Raw genomic sequence first — 15,611 nt, 5'->3', positions numbered from 1 at the left:
TGAGGGTTCTAGTCCGCATAGGGCTTTAAAGGTCAAAACCAGCACCTTAAACCTGACCCTGTACTCTACCAGAGTAATGCTTCTGAATTCCAGTAATGCTGGAAACCACAGGAGAGGAGAGTATTCTTGTCCTTGGGTCCTTTTTGACGGTTCCCCTCAGGAATCTGAGTGGTCACTGTGAGTACAGGATGTTGGCTTGGCTAGGCTACTGACATTATTATTATTTATTAAATTTGTTCACCACCCTTCATCCGAACATAACAGGATGGTTTACAGCATAAAAATACAAAATGAGAACACAAAACACATGATAAAACAAAGCAAAACCAATAAACCCTCCTCTCACAAACACATTTAAAATGCCATAGAATGTTAATCAGCCAAAGGCCTGGTTATAGACAAACATTTTCACATGGTAACCCAAGGTACCTAAGCTGATCCAGCAAGTTCTTATGTTCTAATGTATTTTTCTTGAGCAAAACAAAATAACACCTGTGGAACATAATATATTGGAGCCCTGCCTGGAATGGTGATGGGCAATGGTGACTGAGTCCCTGTCAGGGAAAAAGGTAGGGAATAAATTATTAAATGATAATACTGACTAAATGGCTGTTTGGTGACTATGCAGACCATCATAGCCCACAGGGCTCTGAACTTTGGAACCATTATTGTAAAAAGAAATATATTTTGAATGACTAAATGCAGAAGCAAAAGTATACATCATAAATCACTCGTACTGGGAGGGGGGGATGTAAATAAAATTGTTCATTTTAATTTGGGAGCTCCAACGGTTAATCATTAGGGCCTGCCCAAGCAGTCTGAAGCACTTTGCTTGGAGTTCAGTAGAGATTGTTTTAATAAATACAGTTCTTTTACGGTAACTCCGCTAGGTGGGCCACCACAGGGTGCTGCGCTACCCTAACAGATCACAGTGTAATGCCAGAAATAACCTCATGAAAACAAAAATCACTTTCACGATCACACAGAGATGTTTGAGTTTCATAACTTGCAGCATAAATCTTATTAAAAGAGGCCAGTCATTTGGTAGAGTTCACATTTAAAGGAATCTGGCCAGAGCTGAGAATCCACTAAACCAGCACTCTTTTGCAGTCTGTAAACTAGGAAATGGTAAACTAGGAAACAACCAAGCTGCCCTGAAAAGTAGGTTAGGTTTCTTCTTACTGTAGTTTTCAGCAAGCTAGACTATTGCATCTTTTCCACAGTGGTGGCTGCTGATGTGGGGGATGCAAGACAAATAGCTTTTCTGAAAAGTAAAACATTTGTTAAGATGTAAAACATTTGTCAGGATACGGGTGGCGCTGTGGGTTAAACCACAGAGCCTAGGACTTGCCAATCAGAAGCCTAGACTTGCCGATCTGAAGGTCAGCGGTTCGAATCTCCGCAATGGGGTGAGCTCCCGTTGCTCAGTCCCTGCTCCTGCCAACCTAGCAGTTCGAAAGCACGTCAAAGTGCAAGTAGATAAATAGGTACCGCTCCAGCGGGAAGGTAAACGGCGTTTCCGTGCACTGCTCTGGTTCATCAGAAGCGGCTTAGTCATGCTGGCCACATGACCCGGAAGCTGTATGCCAGCTCCCTCGGCCAAGAAAGCGAGATGAGTGCCGCAACCCCAGAGTCGGTCACGACTGGACCTAATGGTCAGAGGTCCCTTTACCTTTACTAAAACATTTGTCAATTTACTGAACACACTCCAAAATGTAATAAAAGCTATCATACTCTGCTTATAAAACAGAAACCAAACACTGCATATTTTTAAAAGCAGACACACCAAAAACTTTTCTTAATTTAAAGACTTCTTTATTTTCCATAAAACTTAGAAAATATGTGCATTTTAGCACCTCAGGTTTCATGCTTCAACATTCTTTTTTTTTTTTCAAGTGTAACCTTTAAATTACAAACAGTAGGCACAGCAGGAATAATTTTAAACTGATCCCTTAAAAAACAAAGGCAAGTCAAAACCCTGCACGTTTTATAAAAGAGCAACTTCAACTTCTTGATCTCCTGATACAAAATTCAAGTAGTGTTAAATAAGAGTAGACAAATTTGGTTTCCCAAGACATTTTGGTATTAGAAAGTTTGCAAAAAAGAGAGCTTGGATTTCCAGCACTGAACTGATGCCAAAAAAAAAAAAAAAAAGTTGCAGAATAGTTCCCAGCCTGATCAAAGGACACTTGGTAAGAAGAAAAGATTTCCAAGTTGAGGATTTCTTCTTTTAAAGGCTTTTAAAAAAAAGTACCCATATGTGTATTTTTGCCAATGCTTTGCATTTATCTATCATGCACTTCTTTCTTAGAAGAATATTCATAGATAGCTGGATATGCAAATATTTCTTTCTTTAATCAAGATATGTACAAAAGACATATTCATAATGTTATTGTAATGGATGGAAAACCCATGTGAAAAGTTTTATGGATCATCGGCATCAATGATTTTCCCCTTTCCTTTTAGACTCCCTTTTCACAAGGGAGCGAAATTATTATTATTTAACTTTGCAACTCAAGGCTCAGATCAGATGCTTGAAGGTTTATATTGTTTTTTAAGAGTTTGGGTTTCTTTTCCTGCTCATTCTTTTAGCCCAAAGCGAAGCAGCAATCTAGAAGAAGTTTCTTTTGTCACCATCTTCTGGGAGTAGAACTATAAATAAGAGTTTGTCATAGATTGCCAAACGTTGTCTGTAACAGGCCAGGGAAATAAGATTAAGGGTCAATAAATGATACTGCGATGTATCTTGTTCCTTTCAAAATGGGAAGTCCTTCATGTAAATGCGTAAGTCTTCCTGGATGCATGAAACTCCATCCTTTCCTGGGTGATTCTATGGAGCAGTTGTACCTCAGAAATTTGCATCCACCTCCCTGTAAAAAATCAGAAACAAAAGTCTTTAAATCACCATCTGGCAAGAAATCAATAGGAACTGGGAGGGTTTTTTGGTATAAAGCCCAAGACAATAATCAGAAGTGCAATCAATCCCAAGTGCATTAATTTGCACCAGGAATACACTGCATTTGAACAATAACACACCTTAACATTTCCCCATTCTAATTCATATGTAGGTCAACATCATTGTGGAAATTGCATGATAGATGATACTGGCCCTGTTTGCATCAAATACTAAGTCAAACCATGCCTTAACATGTGTGTTCCTGGAGCAAAGGTTGCAGCTACTACTACGCACCTGATCCTGCAGTTGTTCCACCCAGGCATAAGCCATGGTTTGGCTTAGTGTTGTATTCAAACCTGGGTGTGTAGTTTATCTACCCCAGAAAACCCACAAGCAGTTAACCAAGAACAAACTTTGGTTACAACTCATGGTTTGTCCGGAGTGAAACAAATCATGAGCCTGGCTTTGGATGTAGCACTAACACAAACTATGACTTAGCGCTGGATAGCACAGCAGCAGCAGCAGCAGCTGTGATCTGCATGCCAAGAATCAACACATGTGCTTGTTTCTGCTAAGCCAGGCTTCCTCAGCCTTGGCCCTCCAGATGTTTTTGGCCTACAACTCCCTTGATCCCTAGCTAGCAGGACCAGTGGTCAGGGGTGCTAGGAATTGTAGTCTCAAAACATCTGGAGGGCTGAGGCTGAGGAAGTCTGTACTAAGCCATTGTTTGGTTTAGCGTTACATGCCAACCAGGTCAATAGCTTTTCTAGTCTAGGCATCAGTAGTGGGAGGTCGCTAGGCCTACTCCATCCCTTCAAATGCTGTATCTGAAATCAGGTAACAACCTAGAGGAAAAAGAGGGTGGTTTCCGAGGCAGCAAGTCTTACCACTTGGAGAGACAAGGGAACTTTGCCTCTATTACTTAAACCACCCTGTGCAAAACTGAGGGATGTGGTATCTACTTTGTTTTTACTGCTGCCATGTGCCAGCTACTGCAAATCATTCTGCAATCTACCTTCTGCTGGCCACTGTCTTAAACTATTTGTAACATGATCCTTCAAGAAAGCAATTTTTTGGTGAGGGATCTGCTCCATCTCCTTCTCCAACAAGACACTCCTCACAGGGAACTCTTTCACCAGCCATACAAAATATTCGTATCACTGATTTCAACACTGAATACAGCTGTCTGCTTAAACTGCCGTATCACCACAGCTTGATGCAATTATACTGTCACTGCAAGAAACGCTGTTCTAATACTTTAAAAGAACCAAGAATTATCATTGTGGTGTCATTTTCTTATTTGGGACTTCTAAGCAAGCTTAGTGGGAAATGAGTCAGAGAAGTTGAAAGCCATTGCTGGAATAAACAGATTTGCTCCAAACGTACTTCAAAATCTCTTCCCACTTTGTTGAGAGCTATGTTGATAGTAAATGTTGAGGAGTCGTGATGAGGTCTGAGGGAACGTTGTCTCTCAGTAGTGTATTTCACAACAAAATTCAGCAAGGCATGGCCCTATAAAGAAATAACAGGACAGTTAAGAAAGGATAGCTCATGGGAATCCCTCAAGCCTACTCCCTGTGATGATAAATATCTGTGATTTACTGTCATGGATCTCCTCCCACCCACTGTTTATAATAACTCCTTCACTTCCAGATGTCCTCAACTTTTGTCTCTCTCTTCCTTTTTTAAAGATTCTGAGCCTGCAGACACAGAGTTCACCTAGCACATACTTCATAGGAAACTATTGATAAATGGAATAAATAATATTTAGCGTCTAATGTTGGCTCCTGTGCATGAGAACATAAGAAGAGCCTACTGGATCAGGCCAACAGCTCATCTTAGTCCAGCATCCTTTTTTCACAGCCGCCAACCTGATGTCTGTGGGAAACCTGGACACAGGACTCAAGCAAAAGAGTACTTTCCTCTCCCGTGCTTTTCAGAAATTAAATAATTTGCATGGTACAGAAGCTGAAGTAGGGATAGTAAAGGTAAGTTTCTGCATGCAAGGCAAATGCTCTGAACCTGAGGTACAGCCCGTCTCCTGGGACAGGGGATACCAGAACCTTAAAGGTAAAGGGACCCCTGACCATTAGGTCCAGTCGTGACCGACTCTGTGGTTGCGGCGCTCATCTCGCTTTATTGGCCGAGGGAGCCGGTGTAAAGCTTCCGGGTCATGTGGCCAGCATGACTAAGCCGCTTCTGACGAAGCAGAGCAGCGCATGGAAACGCCGTTTACCTTCCCGCTGGAGCGGTACCTATTTATCTACTTGCACTTTGAGGTACTTTCAAACTGCTAGGTTGGCAGGAGCAGGGACCGAGCAACGGGAGCTCACCCCGTCGCGGGGATTCGAACCGCTGACCTTCTGATTGGCAAGTCCTAGGCTCTGTGGTTTAACCCACAGTGCCACCCGCATCCCGGAAGTAGGGATAGGAGAGGCATGAATAGCTCTCCTAGTCTCTGCAATGCCCCCTCCTGTTGCTTGCATGTTCTTGGTGCATCCACATTGGCAGAAGGACCTGTGGGGTGGACATACTGGGTCTGTCATGACTACTCTGTGTTTTGGTACTGCACCTGTGCTTGAGCCTTTAAGTCTTACTTTTTAATAACCATTTTAACCTACCTTTGTATAGTAGCCGGCAAACACTTTTAGTGTTACAGGCGCTATGTATTCTCTAATGAAATGTAGCCACACGCTTTCCAGCCCAATTTGTTTCATGTGAATGTCATCAGTTGGAACGTTTTCATATCCTCCAGAAATGCGGCTGTCCTAAAACAAGACATCACAGAGATGTTCAGATACATAGGGCATAAGGTTATGTTTTCAAATCATATGGGACACTTTGTAAAGTAGCACATGCCTGTCTAATTCTAAAGCTTTCATACTCCGGTACCTTGAGACACATCCCAGTGAAAAAATATACTCGTCGTATGGCTTATTTTATGGGACCAAAATGGCAATCTCTTCTTCCATCAAATGTATTGTGTAAGGAATTGGTACAACAATACATTGTTTTGCTCACCAGATAATTCAGTAGTGGCTGAATACATCAATAGATGTTTCATTAAAAAAAAAACAGCACTTGAAACTATCAGCTGATTATTAAAACCATCTTAGATTAATGAAAAGGAGCTTTTTAATATACAGAAAGTGTAAACTGCCTTACAATGTTGAAGAAAATAGTAAAGATGGCCTTTCTTTTATCATTTGTTATAGTAACATAACTGGACCCACCCTGGGACCTCATGCTGAAGAGTAAATAAGAAACCTAATAAATAAAAAAATCACAATCTAACCCTTTATCAAATTTACAAAGTCAAAATGTCATATGGATTTGGATCTAAAACTAATTGTGCACTTTGAGGTAGATCTATTATGAATGGACTTGTAACAAAAATAACACTGTATCTCCATTATTTCTATAATACTGTCATCATTGCATTGTATTTGGTATTTTTTCCATAAATGAAAATAGTGACATAAAAGCCAAAGTGTTTTCTTTATAAGGTGGCCCAAAACTCTTAATATCACTGATTAAAATGAGCCCTAAGCTTCATTTGCCAATCTAAAATTAAATTTTGCAGTCCTGATGGAAACATTGGGCACAATCCTGCCCCAATGAACTCCCCCTTGGATGAGTGTATGTGTGCACCTGCAATGACAGTCCCATAGGTGCCTCCCACAGGGGACATCTGCATGTGCATTGTGCTCACCTTTTGTCAGCAGCACATACTTTACTTTCAAAAAACCCATATAAAAAATAAATTAAAAGAAGTTTCCAACTATTATGCTTACATGGTGTTTTCCACCTGACCAACGTCCATAATGTTCCATCTCCTCTACCAGTTCATCACAGGCTGTCTCAGAAAATATGGGGAACCAAAACACATCCGGGCATGGCTACAGGTGGGAAACATAAACCTGTGTGTTAGAATTTTGTGCTCCTTTGTGTGCCAGATAAGGCTGTTGTGTAGCTTATGCTTTACATCTCTGAATCTAAGGTGGAGGAGGACTGCAGGAATCCTTGGTCCATCACTACAGCAACTAGTCTGACCCCTTTAATTTTGTTTAGTTTCTTAAATGTCATTTCTTGTCCTTTAGCTTGTGGAAACAAGAGTTATGCAGCAGTTGCTCTGCATCATGCACTTGGCCAGCTACGTAAGAGAAAGCACAGAGAAATCTCTAATTATCTGAAAGGAGAAACCATTTCAGTGGCTGCTTGGGTCAGTCACTGTAGAGCAGTTTCCTCTCATGTGCCCACAAATACCCACAGCAGAAGGTTACATTTGTACTGATCTACCCAGTGTTCCCATATTTGAGGAAAGGAACGTTTTCGGCTGTGGTAATTTGGTTTCCCCTAGCAGGACTGGCACTACAATGTAGTGAAGAACAGCTGCCCAGGCTTCCAGCAACTCCATTCCTCCAAGCTTATGGGACTCTTGATGCTAACCTGCTGATTCTTCCCACATGCACATGAGAGAGAGAGAGCACAAATTAGCATGGCATGGAAAGCCAGGTCTGTTGAAGAAGAAATGGTTTTTAAGTGTCAAAGCAGAGAAGTATTGGGCCACCTCAACCCCAGGTGGTTTCCATTATTAGTGGTGCTGCTGCCAAGTTTAAGGTGGGTGTGGGAGTTACAGAAACACATACAGAGCCCATAAATAATTAGCTCACTCCAATCCAAGTTAAAACCCATTTGTATTTTAGTTCAGCTCATAAATGAAGTTCAGTCCCTTTGTGAGTCCCCAAATAGCGGTTTTCCTTACCTGTTCTACTATGTGCTCAGTGAAAATTTTTGAATAGTTGGGGTTTATGTAGGTTTCCTTCCAATCCTGAGAACAAAGATTTGTTTGTTAGATTAAAGAGAGAGAGAGAGAGAGAGAACAACCCACACAGAAGTGCTTAGAATGTAGGGTTTCAGCAAAGGATAGTCCTACTCAAAGCAGACTCACTAAAATTGATGAACATGACGAACTTTGTTCCATTTCAGTGGGTTGGGTCTGAGTAGGGCTTAGCTGGATACAACCCATAGGATTTTTTTTCAAATTAAGCAGTGAAGGTTAATGTTGAAAAATTAAATGGATTAAGATCCCCATGTAAGAAAGCATTTTGTGATTTGTTTGCTCACAAAAGAAAGAGGTTATTCCGGGGGGGGGGGGTTAAAAGAGAGGAAAATAATTATATTGCATTCTTTGATACATACCACTGGATTTTCAAAGATCTGCCAAAGATCATTGTTGTAGTGAGATATATTGTAGTTGGCGGTTGATAGAAGTCTTCCAAATTCATGTCTGTTTGTGATGTACATAAAGACACCCTACCACCAGACAAAAAACATCCTTATGTTAGTTTACATTTAATATTTAAAAGAAAGAAGAAACTATATTATCCAGTCTATATTAATACCCCTCGCCCAAACTCACTATCATCCCCATTCTGAATATACAAACTACAGTTCTCTTTATCTGAAATTCTAACTATGTATGTTGCACACTTACTGACAGATATAGTCAGTAAACAAAGCATGGATTCTGATATGGGCTGAGGCAATTTGTTTCTTTTCTACATGCAGTCCATGCATACACAGCATTCCCAATTCATGAAAATGTAGGGAGGAGAAGCCCTGAACGTAAGGCAATCCAGACCTGTATCAGAGACCCACACACAGCAATCTCAGTTATGTTCTTAATATCTATACATTTATATAACTGATGATGAGTGACCAGATTAATTTATGAAGGAAAAGTGGGTATATTTCCTTCTATACATTTTTATGTAGTTGTTTTACGTCCTAAATATTTAACTAATATTGATCTGTTGAATTCAGGTAAAGACATGAATAGAGAAGCAGGTGTCAGAGCTCTATAGAGTGCCAATTTTAGCCCATTTCCTACCAGATCCTTTGACGAGTTGACCTGTAATGAAAATGTTCCCCTTCAAATAGTTATTTTGATGAATATGATGAAAACAACAAACCACTGTGCAATGCTTGAAGAAGGATGAAAAGCAAAATGAACTGGAACAGTAGCAAAAGCCACATGATCCTTGTAGGACTGATTAACTTCATATTAAATTGAACAAATCAAATTAAGTAAATTGGGAAGGTGTGTTGTTTTCCTTTTCAATATAAACAGGCCTACATTTTCAAACTGATCAAAGATACTGTTGCGTTTGTCACAGTCCAATCACTTGCCATTTTGAATAATGGTGCTTCAAGACATTTGCTGTTTGTGACACTTGTGGCTTTGTGAATGGCCAGCATGCTGGTCACCTACAAGCCAGACATCAGCCACACCAGTCCTCATGTTGATGATGATCTCTTTTCTTGCAGGCTAGTAGGACCAGCCAGGAGCAGCACCAACTGAACAAAATATGTGATAGTAACTTCAAACCTACATGGCAATACAGGCCTATCCTATAATGAGGTACTTCCTGGTTTGCTTCTGGGTCTGTGGCTACTGTCTCTAAGGAAGCAGATGTCTCTGAGTTTCCTCAGTGATCAGGATAGGGCAGCTTTTCAAACCTGGAGCTGCTGTGATTGGCATTCCAAAACGTCTGAAGGCTACCAGGTAGACATAACAAATTCTGTCGCAGACCATGTTGTATAAGTAATGAGGCAGATACACTATCTCAAGTACATAAGGGTTGGGTTTAAGTCTTTTGGGGGGATTTTTTTTTTTTAATGTTGTAATGTTCTTTTTTAAAATATGAACATAATAAACATGTACTCAACCCATGGCTCTTATTAAACAATAAATACGAAAAGCTGAATCAAAAAAGCTCTGCCAAAAACAGTTAAGTGATGATTATGTAACACTTCCCTCTGCTACAAAAATACACCACACCACTGTCCGGTTTTATGCTCCATTACTTCCAATAGAGTTGCGTCAGCATAGAACTGTAGAAATACAGTGGTAAAGCATGCTTTTGACAGTGGGTGTATTGAAAACCATGTCATTGCGTTAAAGACATAATTTCTCATGAGAAGTGTAGGGAAACCACAGTATGTTCTGTTTTTACAGCATGGGCGAGCTTCAGTTTTAATCATAACAAGATATTGAAAAATGTGCATTAGGGGAACAAGGAACAGCAAGCAACCCTTATTAAGCAATGGATTTTCTGGTTCCTACAGCTACAGTGGATAACAGAGTGTGGGTAACTTTGTCTCAACAACAAAAAGCCATTGAATTCCATCCAGTTTTAACTAGAAAGAGCCCATTAAATTGTATGCAACTGTATGCAGTTTACGAATGACTGTTTGATTCTTGACTTAAAGACTATTTTGGCATTACATTTCATTATTTTTTCTACTCTTCCATAAAAAAATCATTCTGAAATTTGACTTTATTATGCTGCTAACAGCTGTGGCTTCTTCTATTTGCTAATGGTGGGACTACCTCTCGAATGATGTGGAGTGGCCCCAATCATAGATTCATTCATTTATTTATTAATAGGGTCACATAATTTGGGTTCTACCAGCTGACTGTAAGGCTTCAGGGAATGAAAGAGTTTCCTGCAATTAATCCCCTCCCTGCAGCCTCTCTTCCCCTCTAAATCTGGGTTAAGAGTCCCTCTGGGGTTTTTGGAAAGTGGGACAGCGTGGGAAGGGAATTTCCAAAAATCCATTCCCTTCCATTCTGCCAGCAGAAGCTTTACTGTCAGCTGAGTGAAACCCATTGGATGCAGCCTTTTGACATCCAAAACAAGTGAAAGTGATATAGCTAAATGAAAGACAAAGAAAGTTCAGAAATAAAATCCTCAATCTCCATTATTCCCAATGGAACATGAGCAGATGCCCACAATGAAATTAATGGAGATTGAATCTTAGAAGCAATGGTCAATGCTAAAATGAGTTGTTACTTAAGACGATACCACAAAATTTGTGATTCTCACATGTATATAACTAGGAAGCAGGGACTTGTAGCACAAGAATGATTTGCATTAAAAGAATGAGGATAGGTTGATTTTTGGCAATTATGGCACATCAGAATTTTGGGTGTATGTTTAAGTACACTAGCATATTGGTCTACAAACTCAACAATGTGGAAAACGTGCTACTGTTTGGGCTGAAATTTGCCCTCCTGCATGCAGAAGGCATCTTCTGCTCACTATTTTACGTGAAACACAGAAGAAGCAAAAAGCATGTTCTTCCATTTGGACAAAAGGCTTCACAAGGCTTTGGGCAACCTCCTATGCAAGCATAATAATGAAAACTGCCGATCAGCAGTGGTCACTGGAGTGGTGGCACTTACCTGACCTCCTGACAGCCCCATTGGTGGGGCATGCCACAGAGTAGGGACAAGGAAGAGGTGAAGTTGGTTTGGTGCACACCAACCAGGCAGAGAGTGCTAAATTGGCTTTGCCAGTATGTCTGCATCACAACGGCCTTTCCTTTCCTAATACACTGTAGCGATGAGGGTGACAGGAGGTCAGGTAAATGCCGGCAGCCAATTGACTGCCATCTATAGAACCTACTCAACATATCCCTGTGTGAATTCTTGTACACAGGTTTGTGTGGGGCAGCACTGATAGCTGTTTTCCTTCCATTCATGATTTAATCTTTTGAACGGCCACAGAAGGGAAAAAGCATATTTTTTTTGCAAAAGTTGTATCCATGGGGCTAAAAGCTCAAGACAAAACAATGCCCTGTTATCACTGGGATACAGGGAGTGGAAGGAGACACCTCCCTCTAGGAGAGTAAAACCGCATTGTAATAAATGAGTAAAAAAATGAAAAGAAAGAAAAACCTTTGGGGGTCTGAGCATATGGAATGTTTCCGCAGAAGGGGAGCCTTTTTCCCTTTGTAAGGTCTAAAACGAAGGAGGAGAAGGACCACATCAGTTGACCTTTCATTGCTCTCTTTCGCACTGTTAGAGCTGCATTCACTTTCTGCTGCCATGTTAGATAAACAAGATCCTTTAATCAAAAGCTGGTATTCTGAAATACCATTTACGGACACCATGCAGCTCTAAGCAAAGCTTAAAACGTACGGGTTAAAAGCTTGAACTCTCAGCCTCTTATCTGCTGCAACAAATATATACATATATATGTATATGTATTTTTAAAAACATACACACAGAGACAAGCTCGTACCAGGCTGCTTCACAGCATAAGAATGAGAAAAAGAAGACTTTTTCTGATGAGCCACCAAGTCAGATTAGTTGGACGTGAGCACATGGTAAGCACAGATTGCAATAACTGATGCAGGAAAGGTTGAGAACAAGAGAATGTTGATTGGACTATTCTGCAGAACGAGTACAAACAAAAGAAAATCATGCCTTGTTAAAGGAGGGAATAAACTTCAATACTTGCCAACTTTTCTTGTTCAATTCAGCAAAATTATTTTTCAATGCTACATTGCCTGGAAATAGCTGTCATTTGATTCTGCTCTGGAACTAGTGTAGATATCAGTACAGATACAGATTTACATTTGTATTGCAATGATATTCATATATGTTCTCATAATGCTAGCATCCATTAAACACTAATAACGACAAGGAGCATTGGTCCTGTTTAGCAAAATTTAATCTGCCTTGAAATAACAAGATCAATCATTCCTGCCCTTGAAAAAGACAATTCTAATAATGTGACATCAGTTCTATTGTATCCTTCATACAATATAAAGCATTTGCGATGGTTTATTAACTCAAGAACAAAATTTAGAAAAAATAGAAAATCAGTGCTGAGCTACAATTACCATTTGAAATAGGTATTGATTAAGTTCACAAGTAATTTTGCATTCAGAAACAGGCAGCACACAATATTTATGAGTGTTAACTATACACAAAGCCAAAAAGTTGTGATGTGAATTGGTTTAACTGCTGCCATTGTGAGGAGGTAACAAAGAGTCAGAAAAGTGATTGTAACTCACAAAAAAATTGGCTAGTACTTTAAATTGGAAAGAAAGAACAACCAAAGTGTAGCGAGACATTTTCAAAGCTCATGCAACTCACCATTTCCCTGGCATTCCTGCAGAGGGCCATATCAGGATCCAATCTGTCCCTTGCAAAATAATTTCTCTCTTTCATCTCAGATCTGAGGGTTTGTCCTTTGATCAAATATATGTTAGCCACATAAGGGATGTTCCATACACCCCTGGGGGAAAATGGTAAAATGAGTTGGGTGTAATATACACTTGGATGAATTTCATTCAAGTTTCATCATTTTTTCATCATTTGTTTCCTATGGTGAGAATTTTCCACTCATGAAACAGGATGAAAATACTATGGAGCATAATTCCTTTTTTTAATCATTTGTACTCTTGTTGCTAGGGATGCGGGTGGCGCTGTGGGTAAAACCTCAGCGCCTAGGACTTGCCGATCGCATGGTCGGCGGTTCGAATCCCCGCGGCGGGGTGAGCTCCTGTCTTTTGGTCCCAGCTCCTGCCCACCTAGCAGTTGGAAAGCACCCTTAAGTGCAAGTAGATAAATAGGTACCGCTTTATAGCGGGAAGGTAAACGGCGTTCCGTGTGCTGCTCTGGTGCCGGTTCGCCGGAGCAGCTTCGTCACGCTGGCTACGTGACCCGGAAGTGTCTGCGGACAGCGCTGGCTCCCGGCCTCTAGAGTGAGATGAGCGCACAACCCTAGAGTCTGTCAAGACTGGCCCGTACAGGCAGGGGTACCTTTACCTTTACTCTTGTTGCGGAGAAGCTCAACAAAGCTCCACTATACAGAACTGAGAGAACATTATTCATTTGTAAACAAGACTAAGGAGACCAATAAGTTACTGTGGAATATTTGGTAATGCAACCACATGAAGAAAGGCACAAACTGAACCATTCTAAAATTATATTTAACACCCAGCTGTAGAAGCACATGTCCCAGAACGCTACTTGACCCTGTGGCGGGTTTCTAAAGCTGGACAAACAATAAACAAGCAAAATCAATCATTTTTTGCTTGTTTTTCAGGTCAGGTTTCTCGCTCACAGACCCATATACAAGAATAAAATCAGAAAATAGCTGAATTGAGAACATTCACTTTTAAATCTCCCTTCCATTTTTTATTCAATTAAAGCTATTGACAGAGCACATAGTCTTCAAAATCAGCTTATAAATTAAAATATATGGCAATTACAAGGAAACAGAATTAAAAGCAGCCTTTCCAATAACTAACGTCTTTATATGTCACTTCTTTTATGGTTGTTGTTTTTTCCAAATAATTTTTTATTAGTTTTCCAATATTCCCCCAATAATAGCCAGCTTATAACAATATCAGTTAATTCCTTCTTTTATGGTTTCTGGCTGAGGAAAAAGCCGGAACTGAAATATGTGGGAAGTATGGGGAAAGTAAATTGTTTGGGGTATGCTGAAGGAATTTAATACACAGTCAATGCAAGCAGTTCAAAGTAAGTGGGTCACACTCTCGAGAGCCCCCCCCCCCTTTTTTGCAACCCAGGGTTATGAAGAACTTTACAAGCATTAAATAAAGTCCTTCTTACCGGATTCTTCTTTGGTTTTTATTTTTTTACTTTTATTGTGGGGCATGCATGGAGACGGGTTTTGAGGATATCCACAGGGTATCCAACATGTTACAGGGATTAGTTAGCCGAAAAGGGGCTGAAAACCACTCACAGCTGACTGTGTCTTAGAAATACTTCACTTTAAGAAATGCTCACTGAAGCAATAGTCAATACAGCCACCACAATTGTGTCCGTCTGTCTCCCAGAACCAACTTATTTAACACATACGTTGATGTGGCATGTTATGTATGTTTTATACCCCACCATTCCTCCAAAAAACTCAAGGTGGCATACATGGTTCTCTTCCTCCCCATTTCATCCTCACAACCACCATATGAGGTAGGTTTGGTGGACTATGACTGGCCAAAGGTTACCCAGTGAGTTCTCTGCTCAGCCACGAAGCAGCTCCTTGGAGCAAAGCTGGAATACAGTGGTACCTCAGGTTACAAACACCTCGGGTTACAAACACTCCAGGTTATAGACTCCACTAACCCGGAAGTAGTACCTCGGGTTAAGAACTTTACCTCAGGATGAGAACAGAAATCATGTGGCAGCAGCAGGAGGCCCCATTAGCTAAAGTACCTCAGGTTAAGAATGGTTTCAGGTTGAGAACGGACCTCCGGAACAAATTAGGTTCATAACCAGAGGTACCACTGTATAGACATGATCAATACTTACATATGTGCCAAATCAAAAAAAGTATGAACAAAGTGGTTTTTCAACAACTACTATTGGGATAGCTGTTGGATGTCTGTATGTGGAATTGCATGTGCCTGGGGTGTGCTCATGTGCAACTCTGGCAGACTCGCGGTGTGCCAATGTCACTCCTGCACATCACAGGGGTGTGTCAATGTGACATCAACATGTTCCAGAGTGTGCGCATGCCACCAAGTTGAATCGGAGGGGGGGTAGCAGCCCTTTCATTTAAAATTTGTGGGTGCCTGGGCACCCAGGACCCCACATAGTCGGCACCTATGCAAAAGAGCAAACAGTTAACTTACACTCTGTTTCCTTGGACAATATCCACATAGTCTTCAGACCGAGCATAATATCCATCAGGGCTCAGCGCTCCCCAAAAGTTTGACCAAAGCTTCCCATGGCGCAGTACAAGAGGGGCAATCATCTTTCTGTTTTAAAAACATGATTGCATTGAAAGTTAACAAAAAGACTGAAATGTGAGGCAATCACAAGGAGGAACTCTATAACTGGGGAAGAGACGGATGTTAATAGCTGTCACTTATTCTAAATAGGCCTCTT

The 15,611-nt window shown here is 40.6% G+C and overlaps 1 protein-coding gene across 2 annotated transcripts in view; it reads right to left on the bottom strand.

Annotated features, from left to right (window-relative positions):
- Window positions 1-2,247: 2,247 nt before the first annotated feature.
- The window catches only part of PLOD2 (procollagen-lysine,2-oxoglutarate 5-dioxygenase 2), a 63,603-nt gene continuing 50,239 nt past the window's right edge, over window positions 2,248-15,611 (bottom strand). The window contains exons 12-20 of one of the 2 annotated variants that reach the window (XM_081007934.1): window positions 15,356-15,481; window positions 12,849-12,990; window positions 11,643-11,705; window positions 8,099-8,212; window positions 7,662-7,727; window positions 6,691-6,795; window positions 5,518-5,664; window positions 4,283-4,408; window positions 2,248-2,870 (exon numbers count right to left, since the gene is read on the bottom strand). In XM_081007934.1, the coding sequence (XP_080864060.1) occupies window positions 2,715-2,870; window positions 4,283-4,408; window positions 5,518-5,664; window positions 6,691-6,795; window positions 7,662-7,727; window positions 8,099-8,212; window positions 11,643-11,705; window positions 12,849-12,990; window positions 15,356-15,481 (1,045 nt within the window). In that variant the 3' untranslated portion in view covers window positions 2,248-2,714. The remainder of the gene's footprint in view (window positions 2,871-4,282; window positions 4,409-5,517; window positions 5,665-6,690; window positions 6,796-7,661; window positions 7,728-8,098; window positions 8,213-11,642; window positions 11,706-12,848; window positions 12,991-15,355; window positions 15,482-15,611) is intronic. The other variant, XM_081007935.1, reaches the window with a different exon arrangement.

The sequence above is a fragment of the Podarcis pityusensis genome (genome assembly GCF_964106645.2).
Source record: "Podarcis pityusensis genome assembly, chromosome: 5".
In the NCBI taxonomy this organism is placed as follows: domain Eukaryota; kingdom Metazoa; phylum Chordata; class Lepidosauria; order Squamata; family Lacertidae; genus Podarcis; species Podarcis pityusensis.
Note: the sequence above shows the minus strand (reverse complement) of the source record. Positions and strands in the feature narration are given on the sequence as shown.